The sequence below is a fragment of the Salmo trutta genome, chromosome 15 (genome assembly GCF_901001165.1).
Source record: "Salmo trutta chromosome 15, fSalTru1.1, whole genome shotgun sequence".
Lineage (NCBI taxonomy): Eukaryota > Metazoa > Chordata > Actinopteri > Salmoniformes > Salmonidae > Salmo > Salmo trutta.
In genome coordinates, this window is record NC_042971.1 from 14121480 (window position 1) to 14145738 (window position 24259).

The 24259-nt window shown below is 41.8% G+C and overlaps 1 protein-coding gene across 2 annotated transcripts in view; it reads left to right on the plus strand.

The window, feature by feature from the left end:
• Positions 1–24259, plus strand: part of LOC115148530 (septin-8-A) — a 50743-nt gene that overhangs the window by 21047 nt on the left and 5437 nt on the right. The window contains exons 6-10 of one of the 2 annotated variants that reach the window (XM_029690483.1): positions 3510–3606; positions 5923–6091; positions 6304–6436; positions 10959–11128; positions 15389–16367. In XM_029690483.1, the coding sequence (XP_029546343.1) occupies positions 3510–3606; positions 5923–6091; positions 6304–6436; positions 10959–11128; positions 15389–15392 (573 nt within the window). In that variant the 3' untranslated portion in view covers positions 15393–16367. Of the gene's footprint in view, positions 1–3509; positions 3607–5922; positions 6092–6303; positions 6437–10958; positions 11129–15388; positions 16368–24259 lie in introns of those variants that run through there. The other variant, XM_029690482.1, reaches the window with a different exon arrangement.

Genomic DNA, 24259 nt, shown 5'->3' on the forward strand with positions numbered 1-24259 from the left:
CGAAAATCGATCTTGGAACAAAAACGCTTGTAATGTCCAAACGGTTTGGTCCAAAAACACTCTATGGAAAGGGGAGATTCATGGACACTATGGTGTTCACCGTTTTGCTCTACGAGCCCCACAAGTGTCACTCGTCTGAAAGTAACCCATACAAAGAAATGGAGGTAGTTTTGTGCCAACAAAAATAAGGGGTTAAATGTGTCCAAAAAACTAATATCCTGAGCTTTCTCCTAGATATAGGACAGACACTTTAAAACCTTATTTGTTATGCCTGTCTTTTTTGCAATTCATGAATGTGTTGTTCAATGTGTTTCTATGGGCTATAGTATTAAAGGCCAAATTCAATATCTTATCCCCACAGAAAAAGATACCTAAAGGGATCCTAAAATTATAAATCAAATAACTAAATGATCCATGGTATGACCATCTTAAAAGAATTCCATATGTTAGCTTAGTGTATTAGCTCTCCCTGCCCCCAACAGCTTAGACTTTGAGGTTGACTGCACAAATAGATTGATTGCACAAATCAGTTCTGCGTGTGTGTATGGATGTGGGCGTGCAGACCCGCGAGCCACTGCGGCCCCTACCCCCATTAAAGTTGCCCATCCCTGATGTAAATGAATTGGCCGCCTGGCATTGGTAGAGCAGTTGATCAGACAGAACAGGAGTTGTTGTTCTGTCCTGTCTATTGTTGCATCCCAAATGGCACCCTATTACCTATATACTATAGTGCACTACTTTTGACCAGAGCCCTATGGGCCCTGGTCAAATATAGTGCACTAAATCGGGATTAGGGTGCCATTTGGGACATACCCTATAGCTCTGTGTTCAGGCTAGATGACCTCAGTGCCTGGGCCCTAGCCAGTTTTGGCTTGCCACTTAACTCCTGAGGTTCCTTTTGGTGAACATGTTTTCCTCATGATGGCTCACTGGCTAGGGTCATTCTGGGAGCAATAAAGAACCATGGGCCAATTGCACCAACATTGGTCACTAGATTATCGCCAAGGGATCTCTCGTTATGCCCTTACACGCGTGGGAATGTACCTAATATTTACAGGGCCAAATTGAAATGTTTCTAACAGAAGAACTATAAAAAGCATGGTAGCAATTGAAAGTGACCACTGGAGATTATGGGGAAATGATTACACCAAAGGTGAGGACACAACAGTTCACCTGACGCAAGAATGAATCCAAACATTACAATGTTGATTTGATGTGCATTTTACCTTTACTGTACTTTTTACAGCATTTGTCAATAAGGAAATCTGAAAATATGTTCAGCAACAAAAGTATATTCTTTGAAATGTGGGAGTCGGTGCAAGATAATAAAAAAATATTACAAGGGTTTGAGGGAGAAGCTTCCAAGTGGCCTCATCTCTCCAAACTGTGCCTACCAATTACTGTTTCACGCAATCCAAAAACGGTCCATTATAAATCGCAATCTGGGTCAGGTGGGAATCCTTTGAAAGCTTATTCTATTGCTGACATGGCTTGCTACAGTAAGTTATAAAATACGATTTTACAGTGTTGGGCTTTCGAAGGCACTTCAGACAAACCGACTGTAATTTTGGTGCACATAGAATGGAGTCATGAGTGCATTCAAGTGTGTGTTCCATGGCAAATTTTCTTCACAATACGACAAACAGGCTCATTGTGTTCAGGACAACCCAGGGTATAACGCATGCCGTCATTGTAACTGTGGATCAAACATGGCGATCATAAACATTGATACTGTAAATTACATGAGTTTTCAAATATGGAAATGTGAAGTTCACATTTGGGACTCATGGGTGTGTGGTTTGCTTGTATGACATCAAAGCTGTATTTATTATAATCCTCAACGTCTCAACTGTCTGAAACACGTTGACCTCACTCGGATAACAGATGTGAAAAGGTAGCTTAATTAGCAGAAGGGGATCTTTTTGTGGCGCGCGGCGCTCAAGTTTAGAACTGCTGACAGTCAAAACCATACAGTGTAGTGGAGAACCTGAACTCAGTATAGCGTGTTACTGTACAGCCACTGTGATCCAATTTAGGCGCTTATCAATGACGAACTCTGCCATTTTCAACTCGTATACGGAATGACACGTGCTGTGAGTGGAAAGGGCTACACCATCATTACGTGCTAAAATCAACCACACATCTGAGCTCAATTACAACAATCATCCGCCACCGATTTTACCGCTCCATAACTCGGATGTCATTAGCTTTAATCCGGATTACATTTTTCAAGATTTCGTCCTCTGGTGGGTATTATCATTGGAACAATTTGATCTTGCGATTTTATGTATTTGGCTAATCATTCTGTACAACTGAAATAAGGTATTTCATTTACTTGTTTATCACAGCAAATCTGCTATGGCAATGTAGCCTACCCTGCACATTTTATGAATGGGAAAGATCATGGTGTTGGATAAAAAATGTTTGTTTACTATTTATGTAATCCATTAATGGTTTAATTGTCTGAATCGAATATGTCCATTTCTTATCAAGAGGGGAAATATAAATATTCCTGAACTGTAAGCTACACATTTGACATTTGAAACTAACTTGTGATTGTGTTGTATTTTGAATCAAATTATATTGTATTCTAATATTGTGCAGACAGCGGAGATTATTTATTTGTAGAATGTGATAAGTCAATGAACCTGTATCATTTCTTACAGTGCTACATTAATTAGGCAGTGGGCCCACTGTGGCATATTGTACTTTATTGAAGAAACAATGTCTGTCACACATGTTGCTGCAATCCATATAACTTTAATGAATTAATATAAAGTTGGTCTTCAATAACTTTATTTTCGCAAAGTTATAATCATTGTAATTAACAGGCTACATTTCCAGTCAAATAATTTTATTTCAGTTGTAATATGTCACATTCTTCTCTTATCTTTTTCATATTTATCTTTCGTTGTTCCTGATAGAATGTTTTCTCCACTGGGGTGGGAGTAGTAAACGCAGACAATTGCCATTTCCACTGTCTAGTATCAAGCCGGCTTGACACCGTAACAGCGTCAGATCAGCTGGTCTTCTAGTTATATTTCCCCTTCTTTTTTTCCCTTGCAGCCAGGGTTATTTTAGCTTGGAGCTCTGTGTAATCTCCTGGTAGTAGAGTGTTGAGAAATCCAGCTGTAACCTGCAGGTAATCCGCAGCTTCCGCATCTCTGTTGCAATCGGGCCCGTATGTTTAATCAGACCAACAAGACATGCCCCTAAATACAGCTGGCTAGATGTTAAACGCAGCCCCTGAAGTAACTGATATCTCAACACTTTTTAGAGTTACTCTTGTGTGGTCTATGGCAACGTTGGTACAGCCAAAGTTTATCGCCTGTCTGCTTTTTGTCTCTCTTCCATGGACATCTGTCTAAGCAGTTAGACCTGTCCAGTAAAAATGTTGGCTATGCTGTGAGGAAGGAAGTGTAACCTGTGTGAGAGTGATGGGTGTTGTGGAAGCTGCTTCTGGTCAAATCTGTAACCTGACTAACCTCTTGACCTATGAACTCTTTCAGGCTCACCTCCCCTTCGCTGTGGTGGGGAGCATCGAGGAGGTCAAAGTGGGGAACAAAACGGTGCGGGCCAGGCAGTATCCCTGGGGAGTAGTGCAAGGTGAGTACCTCTCCTTCTGTACCACTTTGCTTCTTTCCATTTCAGGAGAGAACCACTGCTCAGGAAGTCAGTCCCTAGTGTCTTTGGAAAATGGCAGAGACCGATGAATGCACTATTGGTAGTATTACTACATGGACACTGCTACATCTATTGGTAGTATTACTACATGGACACTGCTACATCTATTGGGAGTATTACTACAGGGACACTGCTACATCTATTGGGAGTATTACTACAGGGACACTGCTACATCTATTGGGAGTATTACTACAGGGACACTGCTACATCTTGGTAGTATTACTACAGGGACACTGCTACATCTATTGGGAGTATTACTACAGGGACACTGCTACATCTATTGGTAGTATTACTACAGGGACACTGCTACATCTATTGGTAGTATTACTACAGGGACACTGCTACATCTATTGGTAGTATTACTACAGGGACACTGCTACATTGTTTGCTTTGTTTGCAGACGTTTAGCTGTGGTCGACAGGGATGGCTAAACGCTGTAATTTGATCTTGTCACTGAGCACTGTTGTGAGAATATTTGAACCCAGCTGGGAGTTTGATTCAGAACGCTCTCTCCATTATCCTCTGCCTGTTGTTTCCATTCCACAATCCTTCAAGGACTGTGGTTTCGGTTTATTTATAAAGCCTGCCTCATAGGTTAGAGTGTAGGAGAGGATTTCCATCAGTCAATAGGGTGATAAATAATAGGCTAGATAGAAAATGATTAAGTCAGGGGTTCCCAAACTTTTTGGGCCAGTGACCCCATTTTGATACACAAAAATGTGTGACCCCCCACCATCTGTTAAAAAAAACAAAAAAAACAAAGAGCTGTAAACAACTGCCAGTTTTTGCTTTTTGAATTGGGGCTATGACGGCCTATTACAAATCAGTCTGACAGTACTTTTGAAAGCATTTCAAATCTGAAGGAAGTACGGTTTGAAGTGACTGAAATACATCAGAAAGGTATTGGGAAGTTCAGAAGATCATCAGGCAATAATTTTGTATTATCTTCTGTCTAGAAAAGAACATCATTGATGTTATTTTTCCCCTCGTCTGATTTGGTGCCTGGTCTTGTCCACTTTGTTCTAATGAGTCCTGCGTGGCTTGTGGGCATTGTAGAGGGAAACAGAAGACTCATATACGTGTTCCTGAGAGTCTTATCTTTCAGTGAATGGGTCATAAAAAAAACTATTTTGAAATTGTTTGGGAAACTGGATTAAGTGAATCATATTGTGTCCACTTGATTGAATCTCCCTCGCTTATAGCAGCAACTGTCTCAATCAAAACAGGTTTCCTATGTCATATATGGGCTATGATAAATGAGAAACAAAGTCTTGTGGGCGGGGGGAATATTTTGAGGGCTTTTTTTAATCTCACCTCAGGATATCTCTCTTGTTATCTCTGAACCCCAGACAACTATGACAGATGGCAGACGCTGGTATTTCTTCCCTTCCAACTATTTCTGTGCAGAGTGTGTAATGTGTTTCTCCCCTGCCCTGGCAACTCTGGGTTTCCCGGGGTCAGCAAATTGCACCCCGGATCTCAGCGGGGAGAGTTTACCAGAGATGTTAGATGTCGCCATTTTCTTCCCCATTTCTCTTCTCCGAAGACTTCAAAGTGGAGGTCATTTGTCTGTGTATGTAATTTCTCTCAAAGTATTTTCACGTTCTCTGTATACTGAAGGTGTAGTGACTTTCATGTCGAAAGCAATCATGTTCCACACTAAACGCTGTGCTAATTGCCACTTTTTTTTTTTTTTTTTTTACCACATCCTTTACATCCAGCACAGCGCTCACAGCTGGGGTTGATACAGTATTTATTTCCACTATATCCTGCAGTATACCACTGTAGCCATGGAGTCCATGACCTTCCTCTGGGCAAATCCTCCCCCACTTATGTCACTGTGAAAAGCAGGAAAGGCTTCCTGCTCCAGTCCTCACACGATTGGATGCCTGAGAACTCTTTGACTCTGAGAGATAGTGGACCATAAAAAATGGACAAAGTCCAGAGGTTTTCTAATTAATGTACACTACTCTTTTGCCAAATATCCCCAAGTTTTCCCCTGAATCGTACGGTGCTTTCCTCAGCTGATGTGATGCTACTCCTACTCTGAGAGGAGAGTTATCTTACAGAACCTAGTTTATCATGAATCAATTGCAGGAGCCTCACAACGTGGACCCATTGCACTTGTATATCATTCATGTAGATTCATTGACCGTGGTTGAGGGTGGTGCCTGTGACCTCAGATGTTAGTAACATAGCCTCGTTGACATTGCATTGTCTCTGTGCTGTCCCGCCCAGTGGAGAACGAGAGCCACTGTGACTTTGTGAAGCTGCGTGAGATGCTGATCAGGGTGAACATGGAGGATCTGAGGGAGCAGACTCACACTCGCCACTACGAGCTCTACCGCCGCTGCAAACTGGAGGAGATGGGATTCAAAGATACAGACCCTGACTGTCAGCCGTTCAGGTGAGGCAGCAAGGCTGATCACAGAACACACAAACACCGAAATGAATAGTTGAGTCATATGTTATAGGAAAGCAGACCAATGAATCCCAGAGTTCAGCATGTAAAGATGCTCTGTGAGTGATTTTTAAAAACTGTAATTCCTTTGTGAGTTAGTCCAAGCTGTAGTTAGTCTGATATGTAGTAAGCCACTTCTTTGTTTGTCCTGTCCACAGTCTCCAGGAGACCTATGAAGCCAAGAGGAAAGAGTTCATGGGAGACCTGCAGAAGAAGGAGGAGGAGATGAGACAGATGTTTGTTAACAAAGTGAAGGAGACTGAGGCAGAGCTGAAAGAGAAGGAGAGAGAGGTGAGGGTGTGGCTGCTGGCTGGGAAAGAGGAGGAAGGTGGGGAGGTGAAGGAAATTAGTTTGCGTTCTTATGGAGGATTCAGTTGTTGCACATACAGTACCTGTCAAAAGTTTGGACACCTACTCATTCAAGTGTTTTTCTTAATTTATTGAAGACATCACAACTATGAAATAACACATGGAATCGTGTAGTAACCAATAAAGTGTTATTTTATTTTAGATTCTTCAAAGTAGCCACCCTTTGTCTTGATGACAGCTTTGAACACTCTCAACTAGCTTTTGCTTTTCCAACAGTCTTGAAGGAGTTCCCACATATATGCTGAGCACTTGTTGGCTGCTTTTCCTTCACTCTGCAGTCCAACTCATCAATTGGGTTGAGGTCGGGTGATTGTGGATGCCAGGTCATCTGATGCAGCACAATCACTCTCCTTTTTGGTCAAATAGCCCTTACACAGACTGGAGGTGTGTTGGGTCATTGTCCTGTTGAAAAATAAATTATAGTCCTATTAAGCGCAAACCAGATGGGATGGCAGCGGTAGCCATGCTGGTTAAGTGTGCCTTGAATTCTAAATAAACCACAGACAGTGTCACCAGCAAAGCACCCCCACACCATAACACCACCATGCACCATGCTTCACGGTGTGAACTACACATGTGGAGATCATCCGTTCACCTTCTCTGAGTCTCAAAGACACGGCGATTGGAACCTAAAATTTCTAATTTGGACTAATTTGGACCAAAGGACAGATATCCACCGGTCTAATGTACATTGCTCGTGTTTCTTCACCCAAGCAAGTCTCTTTTTATGGGTGTCCTTTAGTAGTGGTTTCTTTGCAGCAATTAGACAAAGAAGGCCTGATTCACAGTTGATTTTGAGATGTCTGTTACTTGAACTCTTTGAAGCATTTATTTGGGCTGCAATTTCTGAGGCTGGTAACTCGAATGAACTTATCCTCTGCAGCAGAGGTAACTCTGGGTCTTCTTTTCCTGTGGCGGTCATCATGAGAACCAGTTTTATCATAGCGCTTGATGGTTTTAGCAACTGCACTTGAATTAACTTTAAAAGTTATTGACATTTTCCGCATTGACAGACCTTTCATGTCTGGAAAGAAATTCCACAAATTAACTTTTAACAAGGCACACATGTTAATTGAAATGCATTCCAGGTGACTACCTCATGAAGCTGGTTTAGAGAATGCCAAGAGGGTACAAATCTGTCAAGGCAAAGGGTGGCTACTTTGAAGAATCTCACATGTAAAATATAGTTTCACATTTTATTTGTCACATACACATGGTTAGCAGATGTTAATGCGAGTGTAGTGAAATGCTTGTGCTTCTAGTTCCGACAATGGAGTAATATCCAACGAGTAATCTAACCTAACAATTTCACAACAATTACCTTATACACACAAGTGTAAAGGAATGAATATGTACATAAAAAAAATATGAATGAGTGATGGTATAGAACGGCATAGGCAAGATGCAGCGGATGGTATAGAGTACAGTATATACATATGAGATGAGTAATGTATGATATGTAAACATATAAAAGTGGCATTGTTTAAAGTGGCTAGTGATACATTTATTACACACATTTTTCCATTATTAAAGTGGCTGGAGTTGAGTCAGTATGTTGGCAGCAGCCACTCAATGTTAGTGATGGCTGTTTAACAGTCTGATGGCCTAGAGATAGAAGCTGTTTTTCGGTCTCTCGGTCCCTGCTTTGATGCACCTGTTCTGACCTCGCCTTCTGGATGATAGCGGGGTGAACAGGCAGTGGCTCGGGTGGTTGTTGTCCTTGATGATATTTTTGGCTTTCCTGTGACATCGGGTGGTGTAGGTGTCCTGGAGGGCAGGTAGTTTGCCCCCGGTGATGCATTGTGCAGACCTCACTACCCTCTGGAGAGCCTTACGGTTATGGGCGGAGCAGTTGCCGTACCAGGCGGTGATACAGCCCGACAGGATGCTATCGATTGTGCATCTGTAAAAGTTTGAGTGTTTTTGGTGACAAGCCAAATTTCTTCAGCCTCCTGAGGTTGAAGAGGCGCTGCTGTGCCGCCTTCACCATGCTGTCTGTGTGGTTGGACCATTTCAGTTTGTCCGTGATGTGTACGCCGAGGAACTTAAATTTCTAGCCTCTCCACTACTGTCCCGTCGATGTGGATAGGGGGGTGCTCCCTCTGCTGTTTCCTGAAGTCCACGATCATCTCCTTTGTTTTATTGACATTGAGTGTAAGGTTATTTTCCTGACACCACACTCTGAGGGCCCTCACCTCCTCCCTGTAGGCCGTCTTGTCGTTGTTGGTAATCAAGCCTACCACTGTAGTGTTGTCTGCAAACTTGATGATTGAGTTGGAGGTGTGCATGGCCACGCAGTCGAGGGTGAACAGGGACAGGAGAGGGCTGAGAACGCACCCTTGTGGGGCCCCAGTGTTGAGGATCAGCGGGGTGGAGATGTTGTTACCTACCCTCACCACCTGGGGGTGGCCTGTCAGGAAGTCCAGGACCCAGTTGCACAGGGCAGGGTCGAGACCTCGACCCTGCCTCGAGCTTGATGACGAGTTTGGAGGGTACTATGGTGTTAAATGCTGAGCTGTAGTCGATGAACAGCGTTCTCACACAGGTATTTCTCTTGTCCAGATGGGTTAGGGCAGTGTGATTGCGATTGCGTCGTCTGTGGACCTATTGGGGTGGTAAGCATATTGGTGTGGGTCTAGGGTGTCAGGTAGGGTGGATGTGATATGGTCCTTGACTAGTCTCTCAAAGCACTTCATGATGACGGAAGCGAGTGCTACGGGGCGGTAGTCATTTAGCTCAGTTACCTTCGCTTTCTTGGGAACAGGAACCATGGTGGCCCTCCTTGAAGCATGTGGGAACAGCAGACTGGGATAAGGATTGATTGAATATGTCCGTAAACACACCAGCCAGCTGGTCTGCGCATGCTCTGAGGACGCGGCTGGGGATGCCATCTGGGCCTGCAGCCTTGTGAGGGTTGACACGTTTAAATGTTTTGCTCACATCGGCTGCAGTGAAGGAGAGCCCGCAGGTTTTGGTAGCTGGCCGTGTCAGTGGCACTGTATTGTCCTCAAAGCGAGCAAAGAAGTTGTTTAGTCTGTCTGGGAGCAAGACATCCTGGTCCACGATGGGGCTGGTTTTCCTTTTATAGTCCGTGATTGACTGTCGACCCTGCCACGTACCTCTCGTGTCTGAGCCGTTGAATTGCGACTCTACTTTGTCTCTATACTGATGCTTAGCTTGTTTGATTGCTTTGTGGAGGGAATAGCTATACTGTTTGTATTCGGTCATGTTTCTGGTCACCTTGCCCTGATTTAAAAGCAGTGGTTCGCGCTTTCAGTTTTGCGCGAATGCTGCCATCAATCCACGGTTTCTAGTTTGGGAATGTTTTAATAGACGCTGTGGGTACGACATCGCCGATGCACTTGCTAATAAACCCGCTCACCGAATCAGCGTATTCATCAATGTTGTTCGCCGCAATGCAGAGCATATCCCAGTCCATGTGATCGAAGCAATCTTGAAGCGTGGAATCCGATTGGTCGGACCAGCGTTGAACAGACCTGAGCGCGGGAGCTTCCTGTTTTAGTTTATGTCTATAGGCTGGAAGCAACAAAATGGAGTCGTGGTCAGCTTTCCGAAAGGAGGGAGGGGGGGGGGGGGCTTAAATGCGTCGCGGAAGTTAGAATAACAACGATCTAGGGGTTTGCCAGCCCTCGTAGCGCAATCGATATGCTGATAGAATTTAGGGAGCCTTGTTTTCAGATTAGCCTTGTTAAAATCCCCAGCTACAATAAATGCAGCCTCAGGATATGTGGTTTCCAGTTTACATAGTCAAATTAATTTTGTTCAGGGCCATCGATGTGTCTGCTTGGGGGGGGATATATGCGGCTGTGATTATAATCGAAGAGAATTCTCTAGGTAGATAATGCGGTCGGCATTTGATTGTGAGAAATTCTAAGTCAGGTGAACAGAAGGACTTGAGTTCCTGTATGTTGTTATGATCACACCACGTCTCGTTAATCATAAGGCATACACCCCCGCCCTTCGTTTTACCAGAAAGATGCTTGTTTCTGTCGGCGCGATGCGTGAAGAAACCAGCTGGCTGTACCGACTCCGATGGCATGTCTCGAGTGAGCCATGTTTCCGTGAAACAAAGAACGTTAGTCTCTGTCTCTCTGGAAGGCTACCCTTGCACGGATTTCTTCTACCTTGTTCATTTGTTTAACACTTTTTTGGTTACTACATGATTCCATATGTGTTATTTCATAGTTGTGATGACTTCACTATTAATATACAATGTAGAAAATAGTCAAAATAAAGAAAAACACTTGAATGAGTAGGTGCGTCCAAACTTTTGACTGGTACTGAATGTTGACATTGACACCTACATACCAACAAATGTAACAATGCATATTTATACCTGTGCTGATCTTTTGATATATATTTGGATCGTGGATAATCAAGTTTTATCTCTTGGCCTGACGTCTTATCTATCTGCCACAATCAGTTGCACAACAAATTTGAGCAGCTGAAGCATATGCACCAGGAGGAGAAGAGGAAGGTGGAGGAGAAGAGGCGGGAACTGGAGGAGGAAATGAACGCCTTCAACCGCAGGAAGGTGGCAGCTGAGACGTTGTCCTTAGCCCAGCCACTCAAGAAGGACAAGGACAAGAAAAAGTAAGCAAGTTCCTGTCCTCTTCCACTCGCTCTCCCTTTATTCCTCCCAAACCTTCTCTTACCCTAGCTTTAGCTTCAAAGTCCCATTGTCCTCCTTTTCCCCAAAGGATTGAATTGAGATCACAGATAGCAGTGGATTGACTTAAGAGTTTATACCTTGATCATGAGGGGCCTTCCCCTCCGTCCCCCCCCCCAAATTCCATGCCAGGGTGTTGTATTTATTGTACACTGAAATAGTTATATGAGCAAACAGACTTATGGAAAATACCTGACCTTAGCAGCTTCTAGTTGGAGAGAGACAGGTTCTCTGTAAGGCAGTCACAAACTTTTTTTAGATTCTAAAGTCTCCATCTAGTGGATAATATGTGCGTTATTAGTGAAACCGTTCATCCATTTTGTGGTTAGTCTGACAGATTTCATAGTTCCTGAGGTAGTGCTTGGGTTTTCACTGCATTAGGGATTGTACGTTATTTATGAGGGATACCTGGAGAAAATTGTAACTCTCTGAAATTAACATGGATGGTCCTTTCCTCAGTAAAATATATTTTTACTCGACCCTCCCTGAGCGCTTGAAATAACTGTTCCCTCCCAAAAAATGTGGCACTGAGCAAATTTCAGGTCTGCTGAGTGCAAACATGAATGTTGTAAAATTCGGTGCAACTTCCATCGCGCGTTTACTATGAACACTGAGGCCGTACCCGCTTTAATTTTTTAATTAAATGTTTTTGCTTTTGTGCAGATGCCCGTCGGTCAGAGGCGTGACCACTTTAAGCGGGCCAAGTCCAACATAACAGGAACAGCCACAGACATCTCTACCAGGGGTTTCTAAAACGGCTGTCCTCAGTCATGTATGACACACTTGAACTCGCCCTACTATCCGAGTACCACCACTACTGCATATGCAGACAAACTGATCCATCGCATGAACCTTATCACACCAACAAGATCTAGGATCCACATTTTTTGTGTATCTGCCTTGATGTTCATAAAACTCCACGGACCCCCTTGTGCAGTGAAACTTAGAATGATACGTGACCACTGCTATCCAGTCAGCACCACGGTTCGAAGGGTGCTCAAATTAACCCTCATAAAGATGTTGCCTACATCTGATAGACCTACTCATCACTTATTATTTACAACGGGTGGGTTTAATCCAGAATGGTGATTGGTTAAAACCGCATTCCAGCCGATGTCTATTCCACAAGCTACCACCGGCTAAATCTATGATGTTAAAATGCCTATTTACTCTCTTCCATCGGACTGTGCAATCGACTGTCTAGTCAGCCCAGCCAGGCAATTTATAAACTTTATCTCCATTATACATTATCTCATTTATTTTAGACTAACATGGAGATTTGTATAAACCTTGCTGTCTGTCTCTCCGACATTTGCAGCCTTGTTTCAATATTCAAATTCGATCTTCAGCTGTCGCATAGTAATGAACGTGTTGGGATGAGACAGACAGGCAGGCAACTTTTCTCAACCAGTCAAAATCATGAATCGGCATATATTTTCAAGGATATATACAAAGAAATGTCAATAGAAAACAGGTAAAACGAAACTAAGTGCAGCTAGTTTGCAGTCTTTCAAGCTTGTATGAAGTGACTGTTGTTGTTAGCTCCGTTGAGCATCGGTGTCCTGCGAGAGAGCACATTTTCTATGCCAAGTGAAATTGCGCATCATTAGCTCATTGTTATAGATGTATCCAAATAGAGAGACAGGTTCTATGTGAGGCAGTCACAGAACCTTTTTTTAGCTTCTACAGTCTCCATCTAGTGGATAACACCGGCCCTCGACACCCGTGTTAAGCTCTCTTGGGCAGGTGGGACGCTAGCGTCCCACCCACAGTTCACACTATTCAACAGCCAGTGAAAAATCAGAGCGCCAAATTCAAATCAACAAAATGTCATAATTCAAAGTTCTCAAACATACGACTATTTTACACCATTTTAAAGGTACACTTCTCCTTAATGTAACCACATTGTCCGATTTTCAAAAAGGCTTTACGGCGAAAGCATAAAGTTAGATTATGTTAGGACAGGTACAACACAATAAAAACCACACAGCCATTTTCCAAGCAGGAGAGGGGTCACAAATACCAGAAATTAAGCACTAACCTTTGACGATCTTCATCAGATGACACTCCTAGGACTCAATGTTAGACAATAATGTATGTTTTGTTCGATAAAGTTCATATTTGTATCCAAAAACAGCATTTTACTTTGCCGCGTGATGTTCAGAAAATATTTTGCCTCCAATACTGCCGGTGAATCAGCACAACAATTTACAAAAATACTCATCATAAACGTTGATAAAATATTAAACTGTTATTCAAAGAATTTTAGATAACCATCTCCTTTATGCAACCGCTGTGACAGATTTTTAAAAAAAGCTTCACGGGGAAAGCACACTTTGCAATAATCTGAGTATGGCGCTCAGAAACAGACACTAGGCAATACAGATACCCGCCATTTTGGAGTCATCTAAAATCATAAATAGCATTATAAATATTAATTTACCTTTGATGATCTTCATCAGAAGGCACTTCCAGGAATCCCAGGTCCACAATAAATGTTGTTTTGTTCGATAAAGTCCATAATTTATGTCCAAATACCTCCTTGTTGTTTGCGCGTTCAGTAAGCTACTCCAAATGTAGGAAGCGCGCCCAAAATTTCACGACGAAAAGTCAGTTCTATTTACGTTCGTTGAAACATGTCAAACGTTGTATAGCATCAATCTTTAGGGCCTTTTTAACATAGAACTTCAATAATATTCCAACCGGACGATTCCAATGTCTTGAAAAAGTTTTGGAACACAGCTACCTCATCACGTGAATGCGCGCCAATGAACTCATGTCCTTTCCTGAGTCACCAACTCCCCGGCCTTCTTGTTCGCCCTCTGTTCACTGCAAAATCCTGAAACTAGGTTCTAAAGATTGTTGACATTTAGTGGAAGCCTTAGGAAGTGCAAAATGAACCCTAAGTCACTGTGTGTTGGATAGGCAATGACTTGAAAAGACTACAAGCTCCAGATTTCCCACGTCCGGGTTAGATTTTTCTCAGGTTTTTGCCTGCCGTATGAGTTCTGTTATACTCACAGACATCATTCAAACAGTTTTAGAAACTTCAGTGTTTTCTATCCAAATCTACTAATAATATGCATATTCTAGTTCCTGGGCCCGAGTAGTAGGCCGTTTTAATTTGGGTACGTTTTTCATCCGGCTGTGAAAATACTTCCCCCTACCCAAGAGAGGTTAATATATCCTCCAAACACCGGCTTCTCGGGCATTATCATTTAAATATTCAATCTGTGGGTACAAACTTTGGTCTGAGAAATGATTGTCATTGAATTATTTATTTTGCTCTCACCTAAAAAAAAATAACACTACACCACTGCTTCTCGGCTATAGAAAGTTGTAGCGCTCCCTCTGAATGTCAGTCAAACCATGAATGGGAACGCCTATCCATTGCACTGTGTAATGCAGTGTAGCCTAGTGTTTTTTAAAATATTTTTTTATATATATCTCACACACACCATCCCAGCAGTGCAAAAACTCGAAGTACATTTTCTTAAAAATAGAACTTTGCCCTGTGCTTCTCCCAGCATGCTTGTTGTACAGCCTAGTCCATGGATCATTTCATTGAGACCACACTAGGCACACTAGATATTGCGCACCCAGCAGGGAATCAGGGAGGAGGGGCCGTATCGGGCACACATGAGATACTATATTAAGCAACTCATTCTCAAACCCTGAGCATTTGACATTTCATCGATTTACAAATTACATGACCCTCCCCTGGACAAAATAAAAAACATATTAAACCCTCCCCCTGACTGAAATTGAAAAAGCATGACCCTCCCCCATTTTCCTCCCAGTAACTATTGTGTAAATTTCGATCTCTTCATGACAGTTTTGTTAGAACTTTACATTTACACTGGCATTTTTCATGAGTGGTCTTCAAAATGGAGTTGAAGGGCTCCCTCCCCTGACAGCTCTGAGAATTATCACTCATTCATGAATTATTCTGTACTGACATTATAATGATTCTCTGAGGCACAATCTACACATTTTCTGACCTTTTTTTTCTTTTTTCTGTCTATTCTCTTTCACCTTCATTATACTTTATCTTCATGAAGTCATACATTTTTCTGAAAAAAATGTAATGTGCAATGTATATGATTTGCATTATTTCATTCCACAGTGTTTCCATTCACTTTATTTTGTCATTTGTGGTCATTTTCTTTGTCATTTTCTTTCAGTTAATGTATGGGCCCAGTATGCCAAGCCGACCATGGATTTGTCTTCCATCATCATTGTGACGTCAACGTTTTGTTTTTTGACATTCCTTCATGACATTGTACACATGGACCAAAGACCCTGATGGGACAGGAGACCGAGAGAGCTAACTTGCTGACAGTGGCCATTCCCTTCTCTAGGATCATTAATGTTATAATTTGGAACATGGTTTTTATACATTTTGTTCTTTTTCTAGCTTGAGACTTACTGATGTGTTTTGCTCACCATCACTGATTTATAACAGAAGGCACAACAAATCATGGACTTTCAACTTCACTGTTTTTTGGTACTAACTTGTGTTGTTACCTTGTTCTCTCATATTGTCAGTTAATGTAATGTTTAATGGATAAACATTTACTGGTAGTGTAGGTGAACTCGACTCCTCACCAGCCAAACACCATTGTCTTACATCAGGTGGCGTCACTCCTACGTGACATTCAACAGACAGTGTAGACATTTCGTTACGCTATCTGACATAAGACAATGGCCGTACACCTCATAGAGTGGGTTCTGAATTCTGAGCCAAACTAGGCCAGACCTTAATCATGCATAGCAATAACGTAACTAAGTACAGTACCTGTATATTTATATTTTTGCAAACCGGTATATGTAAGTACCATCAAGTATATACTAGTACTAAATATTAAAAATATGCAATCAATTCTGGTGCTGTTTTATGTTAATCCAGAAACCTGTATGTGAATATTTTCAGAACTTACTTGGCTTTATTAAAATGCAGATATGCAAAATGGATATGATAAAGCACACAATACTGTATGTTGTCTAATTGTGATGTACCGTAAGCCATTGATGTGAGTGATGTCAGTTTACACAACCCATATACAATGCAGCAACTAATGGAGGCCTCAACTCACAATAGAAATGTTTACGTCGAAAGACTAGAAGTACTCGTTCTCATTGGAAATAAATGCAACCATCGCATTGGATGTCTCCCTATCCCATGATTGATTTTATAAACTTGGGGGTTCGAGCCCTGAAAGCTGTGGCATATCAGACCGTATACCATGGGTATAACAAAACATTTATTTTTACTGCTCTAATTACGTTTAACCAGTTTATAATGTACAGATGTCGGATCTTAATATGACCCATTTCGTCGTAGGAGGAAAATAATCTTGCAGCATGAGGATTTGAATGTCTATTTAGAATTGACGCTGGGAGTCAGCTGGTAGCTGTGTTTGTAGTCTACACAATAATTTAGACTGCAGATCCACTGGGTGTCAGTACAAGTAGCCTATGCATGCTACGTGCAAGCGACGGTGCGTCTTGTGTGAATTCTTATGTGGATTATAATAAATGGACAATATTTGTAGGGGATAATGTATTCTTCGTTAGGGAAAATCTGTTTCTTTAGATCAGTTGTTTTATTCTATGTTCAAGGCAACCAATAGGCAAAATAAATGAATGGTTATTTCAGTTCCTTCCATGAACTACATGAGTATGAACATGAGTTTGAATCTGGTCCCTTAATATTTTTGGAGGAACTAGTTATTTTCTACTTACTCTCTGTAATTTCTGGAGGAAGTAACTAAGTTTCAATTGACCAAATCCCTTTCGTTACATATACAGGAAAAATATATAAAACGCAACATTCAATAATTTCTTAGATGTTGCTGCCTTACAGTTCATAAGGAAATCAGTCAATTGAAATAAATTCATTAGGCTCTAATCTATGGATTTCACATGACTGGGCAGGGGTGCACCGACTGGGGGAGCCAAGCCCACCAATAAAAATGAGTTTTTCCGGTGAAGAAACCGGACGTGGAGGTCCTGAGCTGGCGTGGTTACTCGTGGTCTGCGGTTTTGAGGCCAGTTGGACGTACAAACAACATTGGAGGGGGCTTATGGTAGATTATAACTAAATTCTCTGGCAACAGCGCTGCTGGACATTCCTGCAGTCAGCATGCCAATTGCACGCGCCCTCAACTTGAGACATCTGTGGCATTGTGTTGTGAGACAAAACTGGACATTTTAGTGGCCTTTTTATTGTCCCCAGCAAGGCGCAACTGTGTAATGATCATGCTGTTTAATCAGCTTTTTGATGCGCCACACCAGTCGGGTGGATGGATTATCTTGGCAAAGGATAAAATGCTCACTAACATGGATGTAAACCAATTTGTGCACAAAATCTGAGCGAAATAAGCATTTTGTGTGTATGGAACATTTCTGGGATCTTATTTCAGTTCATGAAACATGGGACCAGCATTTATATTTTTTGTCAGTGTAGATTTATTATATTATTGCTGACAGACACAAACCTCCCAACCAAACTTGATTAAAAAAATATTTACATGAATTGATACTATTGGTTCCCCTTTAAGTCTGTATGACTATTGAAGTGAAGCAGGTAGCTTCATATTTTTGTTCTTGGGTTCTTAGCCAGACGCGATCAGAGGTAAGTTGCACTTTACCTTCGGCCTTTTAATAATATATTTCTGGAGTAAGATAACCATTTCTAAGATATTCTAATTCTAATTGTGTTTTGAGGACAAGTACAAATCAAATGGCTACTTAGCTAGCTTTGGCAAACCCAGATTCTGACAAAAAGTTGAATCTCCTGTTTTTAGCTCATATGATCTCAGTTAGTTGGCCAACTAGCCACCTTGTCATTGGCACAAAGCTTGAATAGATTAATCAGATGTGTGTGGCAGTAGCTAACTATCATATTAGGTTGCCACTAAATAAACTGTCTAAGCTAGCTGTGTCAACCATGCAGGTAGCTAATGTAAGCTGGATCAACGGGTCAGTTTCAGCTCAGCGTCCTCCCACGCATTTCTCACTCTTGCTCTCTCAAGAAAAGAAAATACCCCTCAGTGGAAAGGAGATGTTTGGAAGATGAGGATACATTTCATAGCAGGTTAGGAGGAGTAGGTTAGGAAAAGGCAAACATTTCCATGGTGAAAATGTCTAATTTGCATACTGGTAACATAAATGGTGAAAATTCGGTATTGACTGTTGTAACACCTGTTCATTCTGAGTGAAACATTTTACATCACACTTGGTGTAAATCTTTTTAGTATGCATTCACCATCACATACTTCAAATGATATTGTGAAATGTATTTATTCCAATGTCTGGAGTACCATTATGAAATTGTGCACATTGATTAAGTCTACTGAATTATCATAATTGAAACTGTACAGCCTACAGACTTTAGTCTTCATGGAAGAGTACCTGTGCTGGGGGACATCTGCAAGATGGTGCTGTCAGGCTTTAACGATAGTGCAATTGATTTGACATTAATCTAAGTTGTCCTTTTGGTTTGCTGTCACAGTTTACCATGAGGTGTAAAAAAAAATAACCAAACTCATGCAACTAGTAGTTTTTATTTAACTAGGCAAGTCAGTTAAGAACAAAGTCTTATTTTCAATGACAGCCTAGGAACAGTGGGTTAACTGCCTTGTTCAGGGGCAGAACAATAGTTTTACCTTGTCAGCTCGGGGATTCAATCTTGCAACCTTTCAGTTACTAGTCCAATGCGCTAACCACTAGGCTACCTGCCGCCCCCTAGTTAAGTCGTTTTCTGACCCGATACTTTTTACTGTTACTTGAGTAGTTTAAGGAGTCAAATTTTACTTGAGCAAATTACAATTAAGTGACAGTACTTTTACTTAAGTACAGATTTTCAGTACCGGTACTCTACCCACCTATGCAAATTATACATAGTCTAACTATAAAACGTGGGCGAGCAACCGCATATTAAACACATTGGGCTTATTTTGGAGAGAGTGAGCCCTCTCACTTCGCCTCTTCCTCTCTGCCTTAGTCCTGCTTGCAACCAAAGTCTTTCAAGTGGAAACGTCTAGGAGCAACAACGGCTCAGCCGCAAAGTGGTAGGCCATACAAGCTCACAGGACAGGACCGCTGAGTGCTGAAGCCTGTAAAAATTGTCTCTCCTCGGTTTCAACACTCACTGAGTTCCAAACTGCCTCTGGAGGCAATGTCCGTACAAGAACCCATGAAATTGGTTTCCATGGCTGAGCAGCCACACTAAGATCACCATGGTTCGGGCCCCTTAGATCCAGTGAAGGGAAATCTTAACACTACAGCATACAATGACATTCTAGACGATTCTGTGCCAACAAGATCATCAACGGCCTCAGCCACGGCCTATTCACCCAGCTATCATCCAGAAGGCAAGGTCAGTACAGGTGCATCAAAGCTTGGATAGAGAGACAGAAGCTGTTTTTATATCTCAAGACCAGACAATATTTTTCTCTTTTCTTTACCCCGTTTTCTCCTCAATTTTGTGGTAGCCAATTGGTAATTACATCATGTCACTGAGTACTGCCCCTGTATATAGGACCTGGGATATGGATGCCTGATGAAGACCTAAGGGTTGAAACGTTGCTAATAAATATCACCTGGGAGCATGAGCAGCAGTGTGTGGCATTTTCCTTTATGTTTTACCCATTTCATATGTACTGTGTATTCAGACCCCTTCACTTTTTCCACATTTTGTTATGTTACATACAGCCTTATTCTAAAATGGATTAAATTGTTTTTTTTCCCACTCATTAATCTACACACAATACCCCATAATGACAAAACAAAAACAGGTTTTAGACATTTTTGCAAATGTATTAAAAATAGTACTATCACATTTACAGTTGAAGTTGGAAGTTTACATACACCTTAGCCAAATACATTTAAATGCAGTTTTTCACAATTCCTGACATTTAATCCTAGTAAAAATTCCCTGTTTTTAGGTCAGTTAGGATCACCACTTTATTTAATAAATATGAAATGTCAATAATAGTAGAGAGAATTATTTATTTCAGCTTTTATTTCTTTCATCATGTTCCCAGTGGGTCAGAAGTTTACATACACTCAATTAGTATTTGGTAGCATTGCCTTTAAAATTGTTTAACTTGGGTCAAATGTTTCGGGTAGCCTTCCACAAGCTTCCCACAATAAGTTGGGTGAACATTGGCCCATTCCTCCTGACAGAGCTGGTGTAAATGAGTCAGGTTTGTTGGCCTCCTTGCTCGCACACACTTTCTCAGTTCTGCCCACAAATGTTCTATATGATTGAGGTCAGGGCTTTGTGATGTCCACTCCAATACCTTGACTTTGTTGTCCTTAAGCCATTTTGCCACAACTTTGGAAGTATGCTTGGTGTCATTGTCAATTTGCAACCAAGCTTTATCTTCCTGACTGATGTCTTGAGATGTTGCTTCAATATATACACCTAATTTTTTTCTGCCTCACGATGCTATCTATTTTGTGAAGTGCACCAGTTCTTCCTGCAGAAAAGCACCCCCACAACATGATGCTGCCACCCCCGTGCTTCACAGTTGGGATGGTGTTCTTCTGCTTGCAAGCCTCCCCCTTTTTCCTCCAAACATAACGATGGTCATTATGGCCAAACAGTTCTATTTTTGTTTCATCAGACCAGAGGACATTTCTCCAAAAAGTACGATCTTTGTCCCAATGTGCAGTTGCAAACCGTAGTCTGGCTTTTTAATGGCGGTTTTGGAGCAGTGGCTTCTTCCTTGCTGAGCGGCCTTTCAGGTTATGCCAATATAGGATATGTGGATATAGATACTTTCATACCCGTTTCCTCCAGCATCTTTCCAAGGTCCTTTGCTGTTGTTCTGGGATTGATTTGCATTTTCGCACCAAAGTACGTTCGTCTCTAGGAGACAGAATGCGTCTCCTTCCTGAGCGGTATGACGGCTGCATGGTCCCATGATGTTTATACTTGCGTACTATTGTTTGTACAGATAAACGTGGTACCTTCAGGCATTTGGAAATTGCTCCCAAGGCTGAATCAGACTTGTGGAGGTCTAAAAAAAAAATTCTGAGGTCTTGGCTGATTTCTTTTGATTTTCCCATGATGTCAAGCAAAGAGGTACTGAGTTTAAAGGTAGGCCTTGAAATACATCCACAGGTACACATCCAATTGACTCAAACGATGTCAATTAGCCTATCAGAAGCTTCTAAAGCCATGACATAATTTTCTGGAATTTTCCAAGCTGTTTTCCAAACTTCTGACACACTGGAATTGTGATACAGTGAGTTAAAAGTGAAATAATCTGTATGTAAACAATTGCTGGAAAAATTACTTGTGTCATGCACAAAGTAGATGTCCTAACCGACTTGCCAAAACTATAGTTTGTTAACAAGAAATGTATGGTGTGGTTGAGAAACAAGTTTTAATGACTCCAACCTAAGTGTATGTACACTTCCGAAGAAGAATTGCTGCCAAAGGTGCTTCAACAAAGTACTGAGTAAAGGGTCTGAATACGTACAGTTGAAGCACCTTTGGCAGCGATTCTTCTTGGGTATGACTACAAGCTTGGCACATCTGTATTTCGGGAGATTTTCCCATTCTTTTCTGCAGATCTTCTCAAGCTCTGTCAGGTTGGACTGGGAGCGTCGCTGCACAGCTATTTTCATGTCTCTCCAGAGATGTTATTTCTGTTCAAGTCTGGGCTCTGGCTGGGTCATTCAAGTACATTCAGAGACTTGTCCCGAAGCCATTCCTGTGTTGTCTTGGCTGTGTGCTTAGGGTTGTTGTCCTGTTGGAAGGGGAACCTTTGCCCCAGTCTGAGGTCCTGAGCGCTCTGGAGCAGGTTTTCATCAAGGATCTCTCTGTACTTTGCTCCGTTCATCTTTCCCTTGATCCTGACGATTCTCCCGGTCCCTGCCGGTGATGCTGCCACCACCATGCTTCACCGTAGGGATGGTATTGGCCAGGTAATGAGCGGTGCCTGGTTTCCTCCAGACGTGAGGCTTGGCATTCCGACCAAAGAGTTTAATCTTAGTTTCATCATGATCTGAGTCTTTTATGTGCCTTTTGGCAAACTACAAGTGGGCTGTCGTGCCTTTTACTGAGGAGTGGCTTCCGTCTGCCCACTCTCCCATAAAGGCCTGATTTGGTGGAGTGCTGCAGAGATGGTTGTCCTTCTGACCAAGGCCGATCTCCCCCGATTGCTCAGTTTGGCCGGGCAGTCAGCTCTAGGAAGAGTCTTGGTGGTTCCAAACTTCTTCCATTTAAGAATGATGGAGGCCACTGTGTTCTTGGGGACCTTCAATACTGCAGATATTTTTTGGTACCCTTCCCCAGATCTGTGCCTCGACACAATCCTGCCTCTGAGCTCTATGGACAATTTTTTCGACCTCATGGCTTAGTTTTTGCTCTGACATGCACTGTCAACTGTGGGACCTTACATAGACAGGTGTGTGCCTTCCCAAATAATGTCTAATCAATTGAATTGACCACAGGTGGACTCCAATCAAGTTGTAGAAACATCTCAAGGATGATCAATGGAAACCGGATGCACCTGAGCTCAATTTTGAGTCTCTTAGCAAAGTGTCTGAATACTTATGTAAATAAGGTATTTATGTTTTTGAAGGTTTTCTCTTGTCATTATGGGGTATTGTGTGAAGGTTGAGGAGGAAAAAATGATAATTAAATCAATTTTAGAACAAAGCTATAACGTAACTGTTGAAAAAGTGAAGGGGTCTGAATACTTTCTGAATGAATATAAAAAAGTAAAATGTAAAAAGTTTGGACACACCTACTCATTCAAGGGTTTTTCTTTATTTTGAATATTTTCTACATTGCAGAATAGTAGTGAAGACATCAACACTATGACGTAACACATATGGAATCATCTAGTAACCAAAAAAGTGTAAAACATATCAAAATACATTTGACATTCTTCAAAGTAGCCACCCTTTGCCTTGATGACAGCTATGCACACTCTTGGCATTCTCACAACCAGCTTCATTTCAATTAACAGGTGTGCTTTGTTAAAAGTTAATTTGTGGAATTTATTTTCTTAATGTGTTTTAGCAAATGAGTTTTGTTGTGACAAGGTTGGGGTGGTATACAGAACATAGCCCTATTTGGTAAAAGTCCATATTATGGCAAGAACAGCTCAAACAAGCAAAGAGAAACAACAGGCCATCATTACTTTAAGACATGAAGGCCAGTCAATGCGGAACATTTCAAGAACTTTGAAAGTTTCTTCAAGTGCAGTCACAAAAACCATCAAGCGCTATGATAAAAATGGCTTTCATGAGGACCACCACAGGATAGGAAGACCCAGAGTTACCTCTGCTGCAGAGGATAAATTCATTTGAGTTAACTGCACCTCAGATTGCAGCCCAAATAAATGCTTCACAGAGTTCAAGTAACAGACACATCTCAACATCAACTGTTCAGAGGAGACTGTGTGAATCAGGCCTTCATGGTCGAATTGCTGCAAAGGAACTACTACTAAAGGACACCAATAAGAAAAAGAGACTTGCTTGGGCCAAGAAACACAAGCAATGGACATTAGACCAATGGACATTTTTCCTTTGGTCTGGAGTCCAAATTTGAGATTTTTGGTTCCAACCGCTGTCTTTGTGAGACGCGTGTGGGTGAACGGATGATCTCCGCATGTGTATTTCCCACCGTAAAAAACATGGAGGAGGAGGCGTTAGGGTGTGCTTTGCTGGTGACACTGTCTGTGGTTTATTTAGAAGCGATATGCCATCCCATCTGGTTTGGGCTTAGTGGGACTATCATTTGTTTTTCAACAGGACAATGTCCTTACACATCTCCAGGCTGTGTAAGGGCTATTTTACAAAGGAGAGTGATGGAGTGCTGCATCAGATGACCTGTCCTCCACAATCCCCCGACCTCAACCAAATTGAGATGATTTGGGATGAGTCGGACTGCAGAGTGAAGGAAAAGCAGCCAACAAGTGGTCAGCATATGTGGGAACTCCTTCAAGACTGTTTGAAAAGCATTCCAGGTGAAGCTGGTTGAGAGAATGCCAAGTCTGCAACGCTGTCATCAAGTCAAAGGGTGGCTA